Below are 24,124 nucleotides of genomic sequence, written 5' to 3'. Positions count from 1 at the left end.
ACATGCATACAACACGTAAAGGGGTAATAAACTCACACACATGCATGTACCATACAAACAGACCCACACAAACAACAAATACACAAATACGCACACAACACACACACAAACATACACACTTAAATACACACACAAACACACACACAAGCTGATGTAGAGCTGAAAAGAGTATGAAGTCTTACATCATTGAAAGAACAGGATTTGGAAACATCAGGTGTTCCAGGCTTTTGTGGAATTTCATTTTAAGGCGTTCGTGTGAACCAGACATTTAACATCTTGAATGTTCTCTGCATCATAGAAGTACTCCACACCAACACCTGCAGAATTACTGGAAAAGTAAGTGAAGAAAACAAGAGATCAGGTCCAACGTCATCCCGACCTTAGACAAAGCCTCACATTTACTGTGTGTGTTGACCTTATGAGTATCAACCATGGGATTCCAGCCCTCTGGTGAGTGGAAGATACTGACAAACAGTGTTCAAGTCAATGAGAAAGATCAGTGAGACAGGATATACATCAGGGTTCCAGACCATGACTGGACAATCACAAAGAGTCTGGAGATGACAATAATGGAGAGGAAAAGGAAACTGAAGAAATTCTGGGTTAGCATCTCCACCTTCGTGTAGTTAGGTAATTCACCTAGACATGACTATGAAAGGTCAGTAGCAGGAAATGAGCTACAGAACAGACATGAAGAACTGATGGACTTGCTTTTTACCAATTTAGCAGATACTTTGAACTATGTGCATCATCTATTCATCATGAGCATCTCATGTTTTTGACCTAAAGGCATATCTTTTAGGTAATAAAAACACAGCTGTTATTAATTCTAGGTTTTCTCCACACATCTTTATGTTTTCAAGACTGTTTCAGACCTGGGTAAGTTGAAATTTTTACTCACCATATTTTTAATTTGCAGAGAGAATTTATTTTATAGATTTTTATTTTTTTCTTTATATTTTTCTTTATTTTTTCTTTATTAATTAAAAACATCCACCTCCTTCCTGCCTCCCTTTCCCCTCCCCCTCCCCTCCTCCCCTTCTCTTTCTAGTCCTAAGAGCAGTCAGGGTTCCCTGCCCCGTGGGAAGTCCAAGGTCCTCCCCCCTCCATCCAGGTCTATAAAGGTGAGCATCCAAACAAGCCAGGCTCCCACAAAGTCAGTCCATGCAGTAGAATCAAAACCCAGTGCCATTGTCCTTGGCTTCTCAGTCAGCCTTCATTGCCAGCCACTGAGTGTCCAGTTTGATCACATGCTCCATCACTCCCAGTCCAGCTGGCCTTGGTGAGCTCCCATTAGATCAGTCCCACCGTCTCAGTGGGTGGATGCACCCCTCGTGGTCCTGACTTCCTTGCTCATGTTCTCCCTCCTTCTGCTTTTCATTTGGACCTTGGGAGCTCAGTCCGGTGAAACGTGTCAAATGCATAAGTTCCTGAATGAGTAGTAGCAGAAGAAATTAGAACTCATTTATAACAGGTATTAAAGTTTCTGTTGGCTTTTTCAGTCCTCCCAGAAGAGCTGTTCAGATGCCACCTATTGCGGGTTTAGGGAAGCTTCCCTCCCCCACAATCATCTTAATGTCTCAGAGGGTAAATCTTTAAGATCCACTGAGATCCCAGTGCTGCCCCAGTGACTGGGCCATGCTCCTCCCTGCTGTGCAGTACACCATAGGCTATCATTCTCGGCAGGCTTGGGAACATTTCTTTGTTTTGTTTCCTCAAAAGAGCGCGAAAAGCTCTACCAGACATTCAACTTTATGTTTGCTACTAGGAAAACATCCAATACATAAATGACATTGATATCTGACTTTGCCCATGCAAGATCTTAGACTTGGGGTTCTCACCATCTGTCTGGCAATTCAAGGAATGTCAGTGTCTTCTTTTATGGGTTACTTCATTGGGAAAGATGATCTGAATTACACGATCTACTGATTCTGGATGAAGAAGTCCAATTCAGAATTTTACTGTTGCCTTTTTTCTTAGATAACATGGCTTGAGAATTGAACTAAAGCCAATACTTGATTTGCTGCAGTGGTTTGTGCATCTCCGCAAGGGTTCTCCCTCTAGCTACTCATTGATCTCCTTTTGTTCACATTGTCATTCTCCACTCAGGGCTGTGCAAGTCTCTCGGGGATTTCATGTCTGTGATACCATTTATGTTTTGTGACCTGTGCGTTGTTGTGTACCATGTAGTTTTAATCCACATAATTTGTTGCTACATATCTTGGTCTGTTTTATGCTCCTCGCTTTCACTAAATACACACTTTTAAGTCTTCGTCTATTTAGAAACCATGTGAAATTGATTTTGTCAGTTGGAGGACAGGCAGGAATTATTAGCAGATTTACAGAAACTACAAAATATATCATTATCACTGGGTGGCACAAGAACAGTAGCATCTCGACTCGCAAAGATAATAGGGAGGTTTGGGGAGTTACTGTGCTCCTTATCCTTCAATCCTGATCTAGTTCTAAACTAGTCTAAAATAAAGATGTTTACTTTGATTGTAACTAATCACAGCAATATTTGGCTCTGTACACTAATGTGCATTTCAACATACATGATTTTGACTTTACACTCTGCTAAACATTTCCAAAACCCTTTTGTTATTAAAATACTACTTTCCAAAGGCTCTGATCTGTCCTTCAACTTTACGGAAATACAGTGTTAACTGGATCTACTTTGAATAGTCTTCCTGGAAAAGGTGGGAAGCAGTGGGCTGCTGGGGCAGGCTCTCCTGCATCATAACACTGAACTGCTAAATTTTCAGGCACTTGAGACCCATTCCTAAATACTGGCAATTGCTAGAAGCTCACCACATTCATTGTACTGTAAGTGGAGAAATACCATGTGCATCCAAATTCACTAATCTCTAATTATTGTTAATATCTCACTACTGACCATGTTCAAATGGTAATTTAAAGTACTAGTCTGAAAAAAATATCTCCACCTTGGGAGTTCACTGACATATTGGCACTGTGTATTCAGCAAAAGAGACAACATAGAGAATTCCCCTTAAACACCCCTCCCCCTAGAAAGCCTTGCTTGGCTTGCGTGAGAGCATATATTATTTTACATTAACACTTCTTGTTCAAATTGACCCACTCTAGAGATGCTCTGCAATGATGGATATGTGGAGACCTAAACAATAATGCCATATAACATATGAGAGTCAAAATATAGCAGAGGTGAGGCTTTTAGACTCTGAACTGTGACAGTACATGACAAAGGGCGACATACCAAAAAGCTTAACACTGAACATTTGCACAGATATCTAAGGAGAACAAAAATATGCCAGATAGAGACCCTTTAATTATAAAACACTGGTTGGGAGAGTGTCAGGTCTGAAAATCCTGAAAGAAAGGCAATAGGCCTCACAAAAATGAAAGGACCCAAACAATGAGTTTCTTTCCTTCCTCAAATGTGTATTGTATTTTTTCTGTTGTCTTCCCTCTCCTTGTGCCACATCCTTCAACAAAAACATATTTCCCCCTTTCCAAACTCAACTGTGGAACCAAGACAAGGCTTGGACCAAACCCCACTGCAGGACCATGGGGACACCGTCATCTGGCACTGGAGGATAATGAACTGGGGGATCATGGGAAGCCAGGGTTATGAGATGGGCTTCAGTGCAGATTAATTCTCTGAATCCTCCTTGGTTTTACGTGTTTGTTCCTCCACCATCAGATGGAGACTATAAGAATCCTGACTCTTCAGAGCCTCCGAAGACAACGGAATTGTGGAGATTAGATAGCATCATCATCACAAACGTGCCATTGAAAACAGAAGCAGGAAGCCAGGCATGGAGAAGGGTACTAGAATATTAACACTTGAGCGGCTGAGGCAGGAAAATCACCACGAGGTCTTTATAGGCAAATCTCAGGTATGCAGTGAATTCAAGGCCAGTCTGCACGGCACACTGAGACCCTGATTTTTTAAATGAGGCAGGGAAGGAAGGAAGGAAGGAAGGAAGGAAGGAAGGAAGGAAGGAAGGAAGGAAGGAAGGAAGGAAGGAAGGAAAGAACAAAGAGTCCAGCTCAAGTTACGTTCACTTAGCTAGTTGTCTGCCTGGTGAGACCTGCAGTGCATGTGTTTGGAACATCAATCAAAGATTCAGAATATTCAGGCTTTAAACATGTTCCTATAATTCCCATCAATTGCCCAATGTGTTACCCTGGGTAATGAATTACTGTGGCCATTTTTGGGAAAGCCCATGTGACTGATGTCTGCTGCATCAAGTTTTGAACTTTTCACCCAATCATTAATTTAAAAAACTAAAGTATTTGTTCACTTTGTGCTTGGTGAAGGTAAACAATCCTCTGTGATATTGGTCTGACACTGCTTAAAAAGAGCTTGTATTTTCAGTGCCTACAACGCATTTATTATGATTTGTTCACATACACATATGCCTAGGCACAGTGACAAACCTTCAGGATCCCACATGGATGATTACACACAGGAGCGTGCCAGTGCATATACAATCACACCACAAATGAAAACACTGACATGCAAACCCACTCAGAATCCCATTGATCGATCACATTAGATCACAAAATACTGCTCTTCTAAGAATCATAAAAAACAATTATTCCAAAGAAATAATGGATACAGTGCAACATTGATCTTCAGTCAAGTAGACTCCCCACATCGTAAAAAGGGCCTGAAAGTTTATAAAACTCTATAATACTTCAAATGATATCTTTTAAAAGGCAGGCATGGTGATACATGCCTGTAATCCCAGCACTTGGGAGGTGGAGGCAGAAGGACTGGGAGTTCAAAGTCATTGTCAACTATATACTGAATCCAAGGCCAGGCTGACTACATGAGAACCTGTTTCAAAAATAAAAAATTTACAAACATTGGTCATTTTAGACATGAAACAGGATACCACACAGGCAGTGCTCTAGAGAGGCCTCCTACTCCAGCCTTCAGGTCAAGTAGGACATGCACTCCGGATGTCCAGAAAGTGAGACAGAGCTGGCAGGCTTTGGTGGCAGGTGCGAACTAAGAGGCTGCGGTCCTCTCTCTCCATCATGGCCTGAAAAGAAAAGGAAAAGCCAGAGTCAGATTACATACATGTCTCCACTCAGCAAGCCCTCACACTTTGATGCCCCACCCAATCTATGATTGGTCACTGAAACCAGAAACAAGCACACAACCCCCTTAACTGTGGTCTTGGCTCTACCGTTTCTCAGTCAGGGTCACCAGTATTTTTGTCAATCCTGAGGTCTACAGATATGATTCTCCCCATATCAGAGAAGTGTTGTCTCCTCACACCCTCCCCCATGTTTTCTGGCCAAGCCTGCTTCACAGACTCTGTCAGACCTCTGTGAGAAGCTAGGTGCCCAGCTTCCTTCACTGTGCTTTGTTCTTGGATGTCCACCACCCAAAGTGGCTTCCCACTAACACACTTCATCAAGGTTTCTGTTTAGGTTTCTCATCGGGGCTCAGCCTTCCCGTCCAGCCTCCCTAACAATGCCATTTTCCTCTGAGCAATGACTGCATGGAGCAGTGAGCATGATGGGACACATCCCGACTGGAAAGCATCCATGCTCTGAATCTACAAGGGAAATGCCTTGAAGTCGTCAGCACGGTCTCATTCCTTTGCAGACCCTTATCCTCCGTGCATGTCCTCCCAGTCTTCCTCGGTCTCCAGTGGACTGAAGATATTGTCATGGGCTGCGAGTTATTACACCTAGTTCTAATCCTTCCCTTGACATGCCCTTGAACTCCATCCAATAAGACTTGGCCACCTTGGAAGGGGGCTCAGTCTACAGGGTTCTTTTGTTGTCGCCACAGTGGTGGTGGTTTTGTTTTTACTCCAGGTTCTGACCATTTACTGTTGAGCGAAAACACTTCAAAACTGGAGATTCACCTAGAAGCCCCTGATTACCATCTCTCACGTCGGAAATGTCTGACCCAAGAGGTCCAAAATCCAGGTTTCCACAGATTACCACAACCTGATCACCACAACCCTTCCAATTTCCCAGGTCCCCCTACATCATGCTCCATCTTGAAGACAGAAAGCTACCTGGCATGCTGCCACGATGTTGCAGAGGGGCAGAATCGTGAGGGTCCTGAGAAGAGTTTTTCAGGGCCAGCAGGGCCTCGGCAGCCTCCAGCTTCCTCTGCCACTCTGAGACAGCAACAACAGAAGCCTGCTTGGTGTCATTAGGGACCTGCAAAGGAAATGGAATCAGATAATGGCATCTGGGAAACCACACCTCCTCCCACTAACACAGGTACCCCCTTAAGGGCCCAGTTACCTCCAGCACCCACCCCCACCCTAGGCTTTTAGCTCTTCCCATTCACTAAGCTCATTCCCTCCCAGGGACCTGGACCCCACTACTTTGCCAGGACCTGTGACTGCAGAAGAAGAGGGCCAGGGGTAGCACTGGGTTGCAGGGTCACACTTGAAAATCTAGAAACAAGGAGAGAAGAGGCCAGGGGATGAAACCCTCTGGTGGAAACCTACTGCTGGAACACTTGGAAGACCAGGGGTTTTCAAACCAGGCTGGGGAAATCTGAACGACTCCAAAGTGTTTGTCCCTCTCAACTAGCCACCTTCTCGGCCTGCTTCCTTTTAAAACTTTGAGATTTTTCTTGACATGCTAATATCTGTCAGATCTTTCTTCCCTGTGCTGCAATGAACAGGAGAAAGAACCCAAAGAGACTATGCTCTAATCTGCTAAGCAGCAGGAAAGATGTGAGCCCCTCCTTTTTCCGGTACTGGCTCTTGCTTCCATTTTGCCCAGTCCCCTGTGGTTATGAAGTGCTGGGTCAGTCTCAGTTCAGATGGTGTCACTAAAAGACAGGGACCATGAAAAATGCTAGCACCTCCTGTGACTGTATGAGCATACCTGAGTCTCTGGAACGCTAGATGACTCATAATGGAGTCCCAGCTAACTGGAGACCCTCTAATTTGGCATCAAAGCCCAGGGCGATGCCTGCTTCCTGCCCTTTGTCTGCAGACACATTGCCTGGACATACTGTCCCTGTATACCCTCACATGATGTGGGTTGCATGCCATTTGGACTCATTGGACAGTAACTCAATATGACCTTAGCTGCTTGGGTAATGTATGCATATTTGCCAGTGAACATACACATCGAACCAGATCTGCACCTCCATGCTGGTCTCTGGAGGGAGTCTGTTTCCCAGGAAACTCTGTGACTCTGTCTCCCTCCCCTCTCCCCCACCGAGATGCAAATGAGAGGGGGAAATTCACAATGAAGGCCAAGACAGGCCCTTCTCTAGAAAGTCTCCTCTATAGCCTTTAGCATTCCTTTAGGCCTCTATGGCACTCCCCATCATGACCCCAAACTCCAACGGAACCTTCTCTCACAGAGAGAATCTGTTGTGATATGGAGCAACAGCCCAGGCTTATTGGGGGCTTACTATGTGGTATACCTTCTACTACTTCTCTCGTCAATGTCATAAACGTAGCCCGTTTTCCCAGAGTGGCTATCGAAAAACATAGACTTGGAAAGATGAAATCACTTATCAAAACCCTCAAGATTAGGAATTCTCAAGGCCAAGTGCCATCTCTTCACTCCTCCTTCTGAGTTGATGCTTCCTCCTCCTCCACACCTCCTCTTCTCCTATTACATTTCTTCTTCCTTCTCCTCTTTCTCCTTTCTCCTTTGCCTACCTCCCATGGCACCCACCACAGTGCTTAACATGGAGTAATATAGATACAGCTGGCTTTAGCACCATATTCAACTCACCTTTTGGGCCTGACAGATGGACCACAAGGTTCCCGGGAAAAAGAAATCATTGGTTGCTGCTCCAAGGCCACTGGAACATTGGGCAGAATTGCCCATTCTCTCTGCCGGCTAGGCATATGAGTTCCCTGAGAACTTCCCTGCTGGAATAGAGACAATAATAGGAATTTGGGTACCCAGCCTACCATGAAAAGAGGAGAGATGAACATGTTGTTGGATGATGACGGAAACTCAGAATGTCACAACTTGAAGCCCTTGAAGATCATCGAAGCTTACCTTTAATTTTAATTTTCAGTTCACACTAAAATCCAGGAAGATGCAATTAAACCCAAGCTCACATGGTAAATCACGGCAGATGTGTGGATGAAACACATGACATTAGGACACAGTACAAGGGACAGGGAGGGAGATTCTGGAAACACCTCTCACAAGCAACAGAGTCTCCTTACCTCCTGTGGAACTTTGTGGTACCTGACCTCACTCTTGTGCACAGCGCTCTTCTGCCCATCTGTAAAACACCAGGCACAGCTTACTTAAGCCTCGCCGACACCACCCTTCCAAATATTCTGGCCCCGTTTGGAGGCTTTGACATACTATGCATCTTTCCCAACTCTGGGGTTCCTTTCTTCTTCTGGTGAATGGTCACTGTGGAGCCTGATGCAGGAGGGGCAGGTGAACACTTTGGGCTAAGTAGCAAGACAGTGTCTCAAAGTAACAAACTGAGCACTCAGCAACAAATGTCTACCTACATAAAATATCAGCAATGGATGTGGACATTTCTCCAAAGCATTTAATTCCTAACATTGGTTTGATGAGTGCATACCAACAGTCTCACTACAATTTTAAGACAGGGATGCTGACAGGATTACTCATGTTCCCTCCACCTAAATTCAGGTTCCTTCACTAACCAAAGACACTCACTGCGGCTTTCTGCTATACCAGCCAGCTTCTTGCCATGCTTGTAGAATTTAGGGGCAACAGCCATATTCTTTATCAGCCCTTGATCCAGGTGCCTCTTCAACCCGGTCCTCTGCTCTTTCTTTGAGGCGCTCACAGCAGGCAAGAGCCCATGCTGGTCCCTAAAGTGAAGGATTGAAGGACCAAGGTCAGCAATGCGGAAAAGGCCCGATCCTTACCTTGCCAGACATGACACTACAAGAAGGCAGTGCCCTGTGACATTTGCGGGCCTGGAAGAGGCAGAAATGCTTTTTATCCCTGATTTGGGTAGTGATGCAGTGGTTGTAGAAGTTGTATGAGTGGCCTATAGGCCTTCTAAAGCCAAACTCGTTCCCCCGGAGAGCTCCAGTCTCTTGCCCACTGTTACATGTGGGGTCAGAAAAGCAGGGGTACAGCAGGTATGAATTTGTGTTCCATGGCTTTAGGGTCAGGAGTGGGGGTCAGTGTAGCTCCTGGATCCCCCATCCCCAGGTTACTTACTCTGTCCTTAGAACAATGCACCTTCAGTAACTGGGACTTTTCTCTCTATTGTGCTCACTGTTGAAGTAAACTTTCACTTCCTCATTTCGCTATGGCTTTCTCGATTTTCACCTAGGCCTTCTTTTATAGTCCCCTTCCCAAAGTCCCACATGTACGAAGCTCTTCACAGTCCCACAGCTGTTCAACCTGATAATGAGTTTTTCTGTTTATTCTCTCTCCCCACAATCCATTTTCAGCACAGACAGTCCTGCATCTTCAACAATCACTACACTCCATTCTGTTGCATCATTAATTGTCTTCCTCATGGCCTTCATTCATTCACTTCCAGCCTGGGATTTTATGTCCCATGCTCTCAGACAGTAGTCTCAAGAATGCCTTACTTCCCTTAACTTTTCATTAAGGTTATTTGCACACTTAACCTTAATCTTGATTACCACCTGGATTCCCCCTTTACACTGACTGTCCTCTTGCTTCACATCCGGAATCACATTATGCTTCTGAATTAGAGGTGATGACGAAAACCTCTGATTCCAGTACTCAAGAGGAAGGAGGAAGTAGGAAGGAGGATCAGGAGTTTCAGACCATTCTGGGCTACCTAGGGAGACAGTATCTCAAAACAAAGAAAAAGGTATAATTCAACAGTACAAAACCTACATGAAATGTAAGCAAAGAACAGAAATAGACATTTCTTTAAAGCATACAAATGGCAAAGTGAAATAAGAGCAAAGAGGTCAAGACCATGATGGGGACACCCACTGAAACAGTTTACCTGAGATAATGGGAGCTCACCAACTTCAGACAGACAGGGAAGGAACCAGCATAGGACCAAACTAGACCCTCTGAATGTGGTTGACAGCTGTATGGCTGGGGATGACAGAGGGCCACTGGCAGTGGCACCAGGATTTATCCTACTGCTTGTACTGGCTTTTGGGGAACCCATTCTCTTTGGATGGATACCTTGCTCAGCCTAGTTGGAATGTTCTCGGACCTTCCCTCCGAGAAGTGGGGGGAGGTACAGTAAGTGGTAAGGTGGATGGAATGGAAGGAAGGGAGGGATGGGAACTGGGATTGGTATCTAAATGAAAAAGGATAGTTTGTTTCTGCAAAACAATACTACTAAAAAGACTAAGTGGTCATAAATATGAGCGAGAATAAAGTGGACATGAGAGGAGTTGGGGGTGAAGAGGGAGGGGTGAAAATGATGTAGCTAAACTACTTCATGTGTAATTCCCCTCTGTATACTGTGAATACTTTTGGTTAATAATGGAAATTGGCTTGGCCTGATGGGGCAGAGTAGAGTTAGGCTGGGAAAACTGAACTGAATGCTGGGAGAAAGAAGGCAGAGTCAGAGAGAAGCCAAGTAGCCCCGCCAGAGACAGATGCCAGACAGGACCTTGCCAGTAAGCCACAGGCACTTGGTGATACACAGATTAATAGAAATGTGTTAAATTAATATGTAAGAGCTAGCCAATAAGAAGCTAGAGTTAAGAGGCCAAACAGTATTGCAAATAATATGGTTTCTGTGTGATTATTTCAGGGCTGTGCAGCCAGGAACAAACAAGGAGCCTCCTGCAACAAGTAGGAAATTCTGCAGCAGAGGAGAGGGTGCCTGAACTGGCCCTGTCCCATAGCCACACTGATGAATATCTTGCATATCACCATGGAACCTTCATCTGCCAATGGATGGAGCTTGAGACAGAGACCCACATTGGAGCACTAGATTGAGCTCCCAAGGTCCAAATGAGGAGCAGAAGGAGGGAGAACATGAGCAAGGAAGTCAGGACCATGAGGAGACAGTGGGACTGATCTAGTGGGAGCTCACCAAGGACAGCTGGACTGGGAGTGATGGAGCATGTGATCAAACCGGACTCTCTGAGTGTGGCTGGCAATGCAGGGTGACTGAGAGGCCAGGGACAATGGCACTGGGTTTTGGTTCTACTGCATGGACTGACTTTGTCAGCCTGGTTTGTTTGGATGCTCACCTTTATGGACCTGGATTGAGGGAGGAAGACCTTGGACTTCCCACGGGGCAGGGAACCCTGACTGCTCTTGGGATTGGAAAGGGAGGGGGAGGGGGAGGGAAAAGGGAGGCGGGGAGGAGGTAGACAAAATTCTCAGAAATATAGAAAATTTAAATTTAAAAGAAAAGAAAAGCTGCTCAGAAGCAATCATTCCTGGGGAAAGGAATACCAAAAGCACAATGAAGAAACAATTCATTAACTAGGGTAGCAGCACTCTAAAAAAATGCTCACAATCCAGAGGAAAATAAGGGAAATCTGATCCTTTTGAGGACTGCTGTAGAAACTACAAACTGGTGCAACTGCGAGACTGTCTCAAACACAGTTTATTCACAGATTATAGATGGGCTGAGAAGGAAATCAGGGAAACATCACCCTTTACAATAGCTACAAAAACATGAAATATCTTGAAGTAACTCTAACCAAACAAGTGAAAGACATGTATGACAAGAAATTTACATCACTGAAGAAAGAAATTGAAGAAGACAGCAGAAAGTGGAAAGACCTCCCATGCTCTTGGGTAGATAGAATTAACATAGTAAAAATGGGAATATTTCCAAACGCAATCTATAGATTCAATGCAATGCCCAGAAAATTTTTGACAGACCTCAAAAGAATGATATTCAACTTATACATAAAAGCAAAAAAAACCCAGGATAGCCAAACAATCCTATGCAATATAGGAACTTCTGGAAGAATCACAATTGCTGCCTTCAGACTCTATGACAGAACTACAGTATGTAAAAAGAAATCTTGTATTGGCATAAAAACAGAGAGGGGGATCAATGGAATCAAATCAAAGACCCAGATATCAATCCACACACTTAAAAATACCTGATTTTTGACAAAGAAGGAAAAAATATAAAGTGGAAAAAAGAAAGCATACTCAACAAATGGTGCTTCCATAACTGGATATCTGTAACATGAGCGGCCAGCTTGTTGGGGTTTCTGTCCCACCCGGTACCCCACAACCGGCAAGTCCCAAAGAAAGTTACAGAGTCTACAGTAGGTTATAAACTTATTGGCCCATTAGGTCAGGCTACTTATTAGCTCTTATAACTTATGTTACCCCATTATCCCTATCTAGGTTAGGCATATAGCTTGGTACCCTTTTCAGCTGTCAGCTCACGTGTTGCTTCTTCGGTGATCTGGGCAGGAATGGTGGAATGTGCTTCCTCCTTCCTAGCCTTCTCCTGTTCTCATCGTCCTGCCTCTACTTCCTGTCTGTTTGATCTGCCTATACTTCCTGCCTGGCCAATCAGCGTTTTATTAAAATAGATGATTGACAGATTACAGACAATTCTCCCACACCAGGTATCAACATGTAGAAGAATGAAAATAGATCATATCTATTACCATGCACATAACTCAAGTCCAAATGGATCAAAGACCTCAACATAAAACCAACCACACTGATCCTCATAAAAGGGAAAGTGGGAAGTACACTTCAATGCATTGGCACAGGGAACCACTTCCTAAATATAAACCCAGTACCACAGACACTGAAAGGAACAATTAATAAATGGGACCTCCTTAAGCTGAGAAGTTTCTGTGATGCAAAGGAAATGGTCAACAAGACAAAACAGCAGCCTGCAGACTGGGAAAAGATCTTCATCAACCCCACATGGGACAGAGGTCTGATCTCCAAAATATACAAAGAACTCAAGAAATTGGTCAGCAAAGGAACAGATAATCCAATAAAAAAAATAACAGGGTCCAGACCTAAACAGAGAACTCTCAACAGAGGAATCTAAAATGACTGAAAGACAATTAAGGAAATGTTCAGCATCCTTAGTCATCAGAGAAATGCAAACCAAAACAACTCTGAGATTCCATCTTACACCTGTAAGAATGACCAAGATCAAAAACACTGATGACAACTTATGCTGGAGAGGTTGTGGGGTAAAGGGAACACTTCTCCATTGCTGGTGGAAGTGCAAATTGATACAGCCACTTTGGATATTTGTATATTGGAAATTTCTCAGGAAAATAGGAAACAATGTACCTCAAGTCCCAGCAATAACACTTTTCAGTATATACCCAAAGGATGCTCAATCATACCAAAAGGACATGTGCTCAACTGTGTTTAGCAGCATTATTTGTCATAGCCAGAACCTGGAAACAACCTAAATGCCGCTCAACCAAAGAATGGATAAGGAAAATGTGATACATTTACACAATGGAGTACTACACAGAGGGGAAAATTAATGACATCTTGAAATTTTTGGGCAAATGGATGCATCTAGAAAACATCATATTAACTGAGGTAACCCAGACCAAGAAATACAAATACAATATGTAGTCACTCATAAGTGACTTTTACACATAAAGCAAAGAAAAGCCAGCCTACAATTCATAACCCCAGAGAACTTAGACAACAAAGAGGACCCTAAGAGAGACATGCATAGATCTAATCTACATGGGAAGTAGAAAAATATAAGATCCCCTGAGCAAATTGGCAGCATGGGGGGCATGTGAGAGGGTTGAAGGGGAAGGGTGAGTCAGGGAGGGGAGCAGAGAAAAATATAAAGCTCAATAAAAGGAAAGTGTTTTTCTCCCAACTCTCTACAAACCATTCAGTTATTATTGTCCCCACAAGCCTTCTTTCATTCCAAACATTCCTCAGATGTTCAACACATTTTTTTTTGTTGAATCCCTATGAAATAGTATTAGGCCTTGATAGACATAATAAACACCACTTAGTGGACTAACTTTTCTCTCCCTGACTAGCACACCCTCTTGACTGTCATTCAAATTTCCCACCCTTCCTCCCACTGATCCTTCAGACCGTTTCTCCATCCTTCACCAATTACACCCTGATGGAGGAGGGTTATCTGTCTATTGTGTTATTTTCATTGGTCAATAAAGAGACTGCCTTGGCCCCTTGATAGGACAGAAAATTAGGTAGGCGGAGTAAACAGAACAAAATGCTGGGAAGAGGGCTATGAGCCAGAAGCCATGGAGCCAGCCACCAGGTCAGACATGCTGAATCTTTCCTGGTAAGCCACACCTCGTGGTGTGATACAGATTATTAGAAATGGGTTAATCAAGGTATGAGAGTTAGCCAGTAACTAACTTTCTAGAGATAATGGGCCAGGCAGTATTTAAATGAATACAACTTATGTGTTATTATTTCTGGGGCTAAGCTAGCCATGCGGGAGCTGGGCAGGATGAAAAGCAGGCCTGCCCGCAGCCCCTCACTACAACACCCGAGCACAGCTGCTCCTGTACCGATCCCGCCTTGCTCTCATCCCCAAACACCAGCAAAGATCTCCTCCTCCAGAAACGCGCTAATTTTGCTCTTCCCCAATTTAGCTCTGCCATGGGGGTCCAGAGATGGGGCTCTCCAAAAAGGGATTCCCGAGTGGCAGAGACAGGAAGGGTCTCCAAAGTCAGTGGGATTTTCTTCCCTGGCACTTAAGTAGCAGAAACAGGGAAGGAACTGGCCATCTGGAAAGGACAGAGGGAAGGAAGAAAGAAGAGGCACAGAATATGAAGGTCATAGTCCTGATGTCAGCCTGTGGCTACCCCAAAAACCAAGTGTGAAGAGTTTTACATTGTGTATTTATTTTACCAAATAAGTGAAGGGTATCTATTCTGCTAAGGTAACACAGTCTCATTTTACTTCACTCTGCTTCCCTGGGAACCCGATATATGCACAGATTCAACATATCACTGAAGAACAGTTTATAGTTATTTGTCCTAGTCTATGGGTGACAACACAAAAGTAAACTTATATTTTCATATAACCAATAAAGGCTCTTAGCCAAACGTTTCAAAAGACTGACATTGTACAATGTGTTGTATGACCATGACAAAATTAACTGGCAACCTGGCAACAAACCTTATCCAGAATTCCAAAAATATTTGGAAGTTACCAGGAAATTTTAATAACCCATATGTCAAAGAAGAAATCAGATGGAAGGTAAACTATTTTCAACCGAATAAACATGAAATGATATTATTTATGAGATACCACTGAAATGGCTATTTACATTAAAATTTAGAATTAGTTAATTAAAAAGTAATTGAGAGTTGAAGAAATAGCTCAGCAATTTAGAGCACTAACTGCTCCTGCACAGGACCTGGGTTTAATTCCCAGCACCTACATTTTGGTTCACACCCATCCATAACTCCAGTTCCAAGGGATCTGATAGCTTTTTCTGGCCACCTACGGCACCAGCCACACACATGGTATAGATATAAAATTGCAGGTAAAATGTGCATACACATAACTGAAAATTTAAAAATTAATTAATTTATAAATTTCAAAATCACTGTATTATAAAACTTTTGACTCAATGGTCTGACAATCCATTTGAATAAACAGCCAAGTAATAAATCAATAAAGGAGATGGTGTATTCTAGGTGAATAGAAGGAAAAGACTAACAAAGAACAAAAATCATTCCAATAGAAAATGAAAAAAACTACAATGAATACAGCTGAAAAAATGTTTCTCTAAAATAATTTAAATGATTTATTACAATCTATATAGATTAATAATATTTTAAAGTATGGATCTCAAAATAGTTTCTACAGACTTTAGCAGGAACGTAATAAAAATCAGGGTGACCTGTAGTTCCAGAAAATGAAGAAGCCGAGTCATGAAGTTGTCTTGAGCACAGGAGCTGGAGGACAGCCTAGGTAGGCAGGATAACAAGACCTCAAGGCTTACATACTTAGAGAGAATGTAAGCAGTAAGAATAATTCAGTAGTTCCAGTATAGAAAAGTATGCGGAGAATCATCAGGAAAGGACACATTTTAAAACTGTCGTATGATTTATATTACTAGCTTGCCAGCAGGCTGCCCTGCTTGTCTCACTCAGAGTTCAGACAGAAAATAGAAGCATTGTCTGGGTCCCACACTGGAAGTCATACAAAGCAGTAAAGAGTACCCAAGGCCAAGAAAATGCCATGTGACTGCTGACTGCCCTACACCTGAAAACAAGAGACCGAGGGCAGAATATCTGTCACCCAAGAAAACTCAGAGACTGTCAATAAACATCATTAAAAACTGGATAATTTTTAAATAACAAGACATTTGGTTAGCTGAATAATTCAGTGATAATTGTTTCTATACACCTCTTTAAAGTAAAAGGGGTCATAAAATTTTTAAAAGGGCAGGAGAGATGGGCCTGGCTGTTAAGAATACTTGCTGCTCTTTCAGAGGTCACAGGTTCAATTCCAGCACCCACATGGTGGCTCACAACCCTGTGTTAACTCGTGTTCCAGGGGACCCAATGTCCTCTTCTGGCCTCCATGAGGACCACATGCACATGTTGCACAGATATACAAGCAGGCAAAACATCTAGACACATAAATACAAGACAAATCATTTAAATGATTTAAGTTTTTAAAAATTCAGTTCAGAATTGAGAATGCACTCACAATGCAAACCTCTCTCCTAATGCTTTTACTTGGGAATAATATCTGCTATTTCAAGAAAAATTTGAGCAATATCATGAGAACGTTCTCAGAAAATAAAACAGGGGTGCTTCTGCACAAAAGGAAGTCAACATTCGACTATGAAACAGGAAGGGGTTCATGAGCATCCACCGGTAACTGAAGTGTAATGGACAGTTGATGGCTTTTGGGGAAGGAAGAGTCAGGATTTCTTTTAAGGGTGTGGCTACTGGTAAGGTGACCAAGTTCAGGTAGAAGGCCCTATCCCCAGAAGTATGGGGAAGAAAGCACAAATTGGAGCCAATGGGGTACGAAAACAAACAAACAAAAAGATAGTACTAGAGAGATGGCTCAGCAGTTACGAGTGTGTACTGCTTTTGTAGAAGACTCAAGTTCAAATCCCAGCATTCACAACAGGAAAGTGCCCATAACTACTGAGCCATCACTCCAGTCCCTAGTTTACATTAATACACCACAAATAGTGCTAGCCTGTGGTGCATTCCTGTAATATTATTAGCACAAAGGAAGCTGTAAGAAGTGGAACATCATAGGTTGGAGGCCAGACTGGGCTACACTGCGAATTCGAGAACTCCGTCTTCTACAGAGTAAGACCGTATATCAAAAGAAAGGACAGGAAAAGAAATCCATGAATGAATTTCACTGTATTAGTCGGATAAGAGTAGTCACTAAGATGTGTGCCAGAAAGGGCATGTGATGATGTGAAAACTCCAGGGATAACAAAATCAAATGAGGAGGTATGTTAATTTAGGAACATAGCCGAATATTCTCAATCCGATAATATCTATCTGTAAAGAAACAAGAAGCAAAAAACAAAGTCTACAGGAAATGCTTCATGGTAAAATGCTAAATACTCTTCTATTAATTTTTATGATTTCACACGAAATAATGGGCCTTATGACATTTTTACAATGGTTTACTCTACTTTGCTCACATTGACCCCCATTACCCTCTGCTGTTCCCTGTCCATTGGGTCCCCTTCATCCACATAGAAAGTATCCCTTGTACTTTCAGATCCTACACACACACACCGTTGTAAACACCTACAGTGGAAGGTTGATTCCTCACAGGCAAAACATATGACACCTATCTTTATTTTTCCCTATTACCCTCTTTTCACACCCTTGGCATTCCCTTCTTCCCTCAAATGCTCTCACTTCTACTTTGATACATGGTCTAGGCTGTACTGTGACAGAAAACACGTGATAACGGAAAGACAGAAATTTCCTGTCAATATTTTAGAAATGTGGCAGCATGTTGCTCCAGATCCTCAGCACATGCACACATTCTTTAAGCCATACCTGGTTCAGTCAGGCACAAAATGGAAACAGAGGCACATACATTGAAAACGAAAAAGGCAGAATCTTGAGGGAGGGGCAATCTGGGTGGAGAGAAGGATGGGAAAGAATGTGATAACTGTGTGAAATTTTCAAAGAATATTTTTAAAAAATATTTCCATACCCCAGGAAAAGTCATCACCTGGTTGTTAGAAATGGTTTCGCAAAGCTAGAAGATAAATTAGTATGAAAACACCAATAAACTACAAACAAATACACCAAAAGAGAATTTTAAGTATGACAATAACATTAAAATAAATAAAATATCTGTTAAGAATATTGGCACAAGTACTGGAACATTTGTTTGGAGAAAACTATTAAAATATTGCTAAGAGAAATTAAAATAAATATGCTGTGCTCACTGTTCAAAGCACTCAAAAGGTTTCCACTTTCTGTAATCATCAAGAAAAGGAAAAGTTATGACTCGGAGTTCTACAGCAGTGTTGATGACACAAAAGGGCCAACGACATTCAGAAGAGGACAAAGATGGAGAATGTCTGAAGCCCGGAATTTCACTATCATGCTCTAACACGGAGGTAAGCACCACAGCACAGAGTAACCTAAGGACACACACACCAGTGAGATCAGAGGCAGGCCACAGACAGTACTACAAAGGCTCCACGACAATTCTATTAGGAAATGGACAGGAAAAGTGGATGCCAAGAGGGGGAAAAAGGCAAACAAGAATCGATGGCTCCATTGCAAGATTGCAAGACATAACCCAAAGTGAATCACGATTCTAAGAGTAAACTGCTAAACTTTAAAACCTACGACCTGAACTCTGTCCTGCACATTGGACACGCTCTCCAGGCCCCCAAATACTTTCCATCATTCAGCAGATGCAGACGCTCAGATATGCGGGTAACCTGTGCAGAGCAAACGCGTCCGAAAGAAGTAGAATCCAGACCTTCTGGCCTCAGAGCGCCATGCCCAGACCTTGTTCTGGGATTTTTATATCGGTTTGGACAGTGAACCTAGAGAGCACCATGAGAAACCTCACAGACCTAATTAAACGGGGCTACCACAGACAGGCCTCGTGAGCACTTTTATCTGTGGAGACCCCACACACAGGGAACTCACTGTGTACCCGAAGACCTCCGCATTTTCAGTTCAGCCTGCAGAACTTGCATTCGGGCTGCTGAGTGGGCCAGAGTGAAGGGGAAATGCAGAGAAAGAAACAGAAAGTTCCGGGGGCGGGAGATAGGACACAGTCCATGCACCAGAAATGTATCTACTGGTTGAGCACAATGTACTGAACTGAAGCAGGGAGGAACCATGGGCAGGAGAAATGGGGCTTAGGGCCATGGAGGGGCGGGGATTAGGGCTATGCAGGGGGCAGGTGTCAGTTCCACAGCCAGCACAGTGGGGACCTCAGCACATCTGTGGGAAAGTAGTCCTGAGTGGGTCGTCACTCTCTAGGAAGATGATATCCTTTCCCTTCTTTCCACCTCCTGGGCAGGTGAGTTTCACATTCATGTGCTCTGGGACATCCTCTAGGGGTACTGGGGTTTGGTCAGGCCAGGGTTCCCTGCTTCTCTATCCTCAGCACCTCAACCAGTAGAGCAGATACACATCTCAGTACCCACATCGGGTAATGGACAGCAGTCATGAGGAACCGCAAACATGAGGTCTCTACTCTCTTTTTCAGACTGTGAGAAACCCACAACAATACTTCCAGGAAGGTGTTGTCTTTGCTCACACAATGGGGAACTCATCCAATGGCCCAAGAGGAACCAGGAAGGCTGCTCCTCCAAGAAGACCCTGGAAGGGTCGGTTCCAGAGAGCCTTGGCACGTGTGTCCAAGTTCTTCAGGTGAGGGCTCTGAGCCAGCCTGCCTCCCACCACTCACAGCAAGCTGCAATGACTCCCATCCCTCTCTACCAGAGAGCACCCCACCTCCCCTCCATTCCCACAGGGCTTCTGAGGGTCCACTTGTCTCTCTGATTCCTTCTCAGGAGAGGCCGCAGGACAGAAAAAGGCTGAGTCCACCGGGGTTCGAGAATGGAGCGATGGCCTTCTGCTGTCCAGGTCCTTGCCCTCCTGAGAATCTTGTTCAGCACATTTGAAATAAATGCCGGCATGCTTTACAATGTTTTGGCTCCATTATATTTTATTCATATTCCGTGCTGACATCAACTTAAGATGTGCTGGGGATGATGTCTTGGTGATGGGGTGGGAGATCTTGGAGCGGAAGGCAAGTATCTTTCTGAGTTCTCCAAGGACATCACATTCCCCTCTGAGGCAAAGATACTTGCTCCCGTCTTTGTTGCAAAGCAGTCTCACTCAAAACTACTGTTTCTTTCTCACAGCTGGCAGCTCTGACCCCCATACTTCCATACATCCAGGAGGAGCGGTTTGCAGGCCTCTCCCATTGTAGTCCACACAAACTTCTTAGCTGTAAAGTCTTGAGCAGAGATTATGGGGGAGGGACGCATACACGAAGAATCTGTGGAGCCTTTAAAAGGACTCTAGACTGTGCTCACAAACACCACCCAAGCACCCACAGCTCCTCAGGACAAGACAGGGGCCAAAAACAGACTTGCTTGTCTCTACTACACAAGGACACCCTTTATGTGATGAGGGTTTCTTGTCTTCCTAGGGGGACCCTGAAAGGTACTGAAACATTTATCCCAGGGCAAGGCTGCAAGTGAGGATGAAATGTAACTCATCGTTTAACCTTAGGAAGTTTTTCTGACCTATAAAATGTATTTTCGCTACAAGAGGACATAAATAGAACACAGAAAAACACAAATACCCCTCCCCTTAAGCTGTCATTATACGTCTACGTTCACATTATCATCTCTTTGCCACCTTCAGGTCACTGGCAACCACTATTGTATGCTTTTCTTCTCTTGTGTCCTGATGAAATGGGCCAAACCCAACGCCATGCTTGTAGCCAACAGCAGTTGGAAACTATAGTAGTAAGTCCTTGCTTCCCAAGGGCAGGCCGTCACAAGACTAAGCCTTCCCACTAGCAGGCAAACTTCCTCCCTCCAGTACTAACTGCACATGTCCCTGTGCAGATGAACAGCTTAGAATGAGTTGGTGGCAGAAACACATCTAACAGACAGAAACAGACTGAGGCCCTCATGCTGCAGTCCATTAGGAACTGGATCCTGTCTCACCTTCAGTCAACCTATGAGATCACAGTCCTTGGGCATCTGACACTTTGATTACAAGTAGGTGTCAGAAAGGGTGAAAAGACCTAGACAAGTCATGCAGAATCCCTGATCCAAGAAACTCTGGGAGAGTAACTATTCTGTAATGCTGGTATATTTGGTGTGATTTACTAGATGTCAGTCACTAATGCTGAAGAAAACAGGACTACCTGAGAGCTGGCACTGTGGACAAGTGACAGTGGACCTAAGTCAGACTGGGAGAGTTTCATGTGGCTCAGAGGACATAGGATGTGCACATCTCTCAGTCAGACTCAGGGTCAAGTCCCAGGTTTGGTATGAGTCATCTCTGTGTCTTTGATCATGTGATGCCCCTGGACTGTGTCAGTTCCTCCATGAAATTGACTGACACCACCTGGCAAGACTGGTTGTAATCCACACAATTTAACTATCTAAGGATGTATGTGGGATCTTCTTGGCACTTAGGAAATAGTAGGTTCCACTGTGAAGGTAGGTGACCTGGTACCTACCGTCCTCTCTCAGGTGATCTCCCACTGACTCAGGAAGCCTCTGGTGCATAAAAAGTAACTAGGTAAAGATCTCTCCAGGAGGAAGCCCAAAAACCTTTATTCCCCTGGAAGGGAAACAGATCAGACAGGATACGTCTCTCCACAATTCTGCTCTGAGGAAAAGACAGGGAGCCTTATCAGAACACGAAATGAGGCCCTGTGATCGGACAGAGGGCCAGGCATGCTCCTTCCTCGTCCTCTAAGCCCCTTGTCTCCCCTGTATCCTCCCTTTCATTTCCCCTGAAATCTCCCTGCTCTCCTTGACCTCCTGTGTCAGGGACCTGAAACCATAATTCTGCTTCTTGCCGTGGTTTCCATATGAGCTGGGGACTCCGTCCTTTTCTGTGGCCAGGCTGGTGAATGGATTAAGTACTATCAATGTCATGATTATATGGCTCCTTTACGCTCCCCCAGGCCACAGAGGACATGATCTGTGCACTGCCATATGGGCAGCCATGAGGGTGTGCGTTGCTTTAGCTTTTCTGTCATGACCTAGAGATGGTTCATTAGAAAGCCCAACATCTACATGGCTGGATACCTTCCTAACCAGCCTGTGGAGGCTTCTCTATCCATCAGGCATTTCCAAATGAAAGGATTCTATAAGAGACTTTCCCTCTCATTCCACACTCCATCAATCCATCCTTGGGATTCTACACAAGGGTCTCAAGTTTGCCTTCAATGGACACAGAGAACCTCCAATTCTCCTCTCCCTGGGGGCCTTGGCACTTGTAGTTGCCTCTAGAGCCAGCCTTTCCCTACAAGGGCTTTCATTTGCTTTCTGGGTCTGCGATGCTCACAATTGACGGCAGGGCAAAGATCTTCCAGCACATAGCACAAATGTGATTCTTCTCTGGAAAGGGGGCAGAACAGAGTGGATACATTTGCAAGCAATTTCTGGTGGTTGGAGGAGCCTTATCAAAAGCAGAATGAGGCCACGATGCTGATGCAGACAGCAAATGTTTCTCTATCTCCCCCTGGAAGCCTGTCTTCTTCCCTCCCTTTCCATTCATGTTTGTATTCCTATTCCTTTCCAGTTCCCCTCCCACCCCCTTCTTTCTTCCCACAGCACTCCAGATATGAGGACATTTACTGCTACTGCTCTGCTTGTGAGTGCACGCAAGTGTGCACACGACCACTCACACACAATGTACAATGTACAGCCATAGCTGTTGCACACTAATGTGTGGCTTCTTTTAAGGACACTGCCGTAATTGCCATATTCACACACCACTGTAGGGCAGAGCTTTGTCTTGCTGATTTGGGGACAAGCAGTCCCTGTCTTGGGGCACCTTGTACTGACCAAATGAGGTGGTAATTATGCATCCACTAAATTGTGTGGCTCCTAGATTCTGCTCTGGAACATTAATGCATACTCTCCCATTTACTGCCCCCAACTCGAAGCCCAGACACCCACAGAGTAGATGTTGGACACTGAGTTTGCAGGTGGAGAGCCAATTTCTATACGGATTTTGGGCATTCGAGAAATAAATCTGGGATAACCAAATGAGCACAGGCCCAAGAGATGAGGTTCTGAAGCTTCCCGCTCCTTTCAGCCCTCAGGACACTGCAGGTAGGAGGACCTTTGGAGGGAGGGGATCACCCCTACCCATAACGTGGCTAAGGTGAGGTGTCACTGGACACAGCAAAATCTACAGCCGTCTTAATGGAGTGGGACTTCATAATAAGCAGCCCTCATTGCTTTATCCCTGTCCAGCACACAGAAAGAGTCTCAGAATCCCCAAATCCCCATTCACCAGAGACAGGTGTCCCACCTATACCAGCTCAGTCCTGGCTGACTTGAAAGAAAGTCACTGTATTGGTGCCATACCTAGCTAAAAACACCCTCCTGCACTCTCCTTTTCATGAGGGACCTTTCACAGTCCCTTGGTTTCTGGACCCTGCCAGTTGCTAGGAGGCATAATTGATGTATCACCGCTTGTCACACTCACAGTGTTCTCATTTGCCTCTCTTGCCTGTGATACCATATCTCTCTGTGCCCTTGACCAAGGTGGTAAGCTTTCCAGAGCTGCCATTCGGTATAACGTCTACAGTGAAACCTTTCATTGAGAGTTCCCTGAAATTCTGCACACCTGCACATTCTCTGACCCCAAAGTTTAGGGGACTCGAACACTGCAGCCCAGCTCCAAGGCTCCTAAGGTCATGGCTCTCATGAGGGCCTGTCTCTGATGATCCCTCCTCCGTGAGTCCATATGGTAAGGTGCTATCTGTCCTCCTGACCTGCTCCTCCCATCATGTCCAAGATGGTCAATTTTCAAGGCTCAGAGCTACAGTGTGGGTGGACTGAGTAGTATCTCACAGACCAGGTCCTTAGAAATCATCACCCCTGAAGTCACAAGACAGACCCCACAGACTCCAGACCATCCCTGATATGCCCTGCAAGTTTCTCAAGGGCAGAACAAAGGGGTAGTCCAATTGTTGATTAAGCACTATCATTTTGAGCATCCAGAGTCCCAGAGTCTGTATGAGACATGAAGATGTACTCTGC

The 24,124-nt window shown here is 44.2% G+C and overlaps 2 protein-coding genes across 2 annotated transcripts in view; one reads left to right on the top strand and one right to left on the bottom strand.

Annotated features, from left to right (window-relative positions):
- Positions 1-4,328: 4,328 nt before the first annotated feature.
- LOC148117375 (doublesex- and mab-3-related transcription factor C1-like) overlaps positions 4,329-24,124 on the bottom strand; it is a 33,191-nt gene continuing 13,395 nt past the window's right edge. Inside the window, exons 3-8 of the mRNA XM_087902559.1 lie at positions 8,641-8,798; positions 8,169-8,227; positions 7,723-7,862; positions 6,356-6,416; positions 6,027-6,174; positions 4,329-5,033 (exon numbers count right to left, since the gene is read on the bottom strand). Coding sequence (XP_087758685.1) covers positions 4,924-5,033; positions 6,027-6,174; positions 6,356-6,416; positions 7,723-7,862; positions 8,169-8,227; positions 8,641-8,798 — 676 coding nt within the window. The 3' untranslated portion in view covers positions 4,329-4,923. The remainder of the gene's footprint in view (positions 5,034-6,026; positions 6,175-6,355; positions 6,417-7,722; positions 7,863-8,168; positions 8,228-8,640; positions 8,799-24,124) is intronic.
- LOC146889146 (protein FAM236D-like) lies at positions 19,279-20,017 on the top strand. Its single transcript, XM_087903148.1, has 3 exons — positions 19,279-19,392; positions 19,582-19,745; positions 19,889-20,017. The coding sequence occupies exons 1-3, from the start codon at positions 19,357-19,359 to the stop codon at positions 19,914-19,916; spliced, it is 228 nt and encodes a 75-aa protein (XP_087759274.1). The 5' UTR covers positions 19,279-19,356; the 3' UTR covers positions 19,917-20,017.

The sequence above is a fragment of the Myodes glareolus genome, chromosome X, assembly GCF_982192425.1.
Source record: "Myodes glareolus chromosome X, mMyoGla1.1, whole genome shotgun sequence".
NCBI lineage: Eukaryota > Metazoa > Chordata > Mammalia > Rodentia > Cricetidae > Myodes > Myodes glareolus.
This window is presented reverse-complemented; position numbering and strand designations above follow the sequence as displayed.

Bases quoted from the DNA above. Each gene is read 5' to 3' on its own strand.
- LOC146889146 (XM_087903148.1), top strand. From the start codon at position 19,357: ATGATATCCTTTCCCTTCTTTCCACCTCCTGGGCAG. The intron at 19,393-19,581 runs GTGAGTTTCACA...TCTCTTTTTCAG, and splicing joins TCTTTCCACCTCCTGGGCAG to ACTGTGAGAAACCCACAACA. The intron at 19,746-19,888 runs GTGAGGGCTCTG...ATTCCTTCTCAG, and splicing joins CGTGTGTCCAAGTTCTTCAG to GAGAGGCCGCAGGACAGAAA.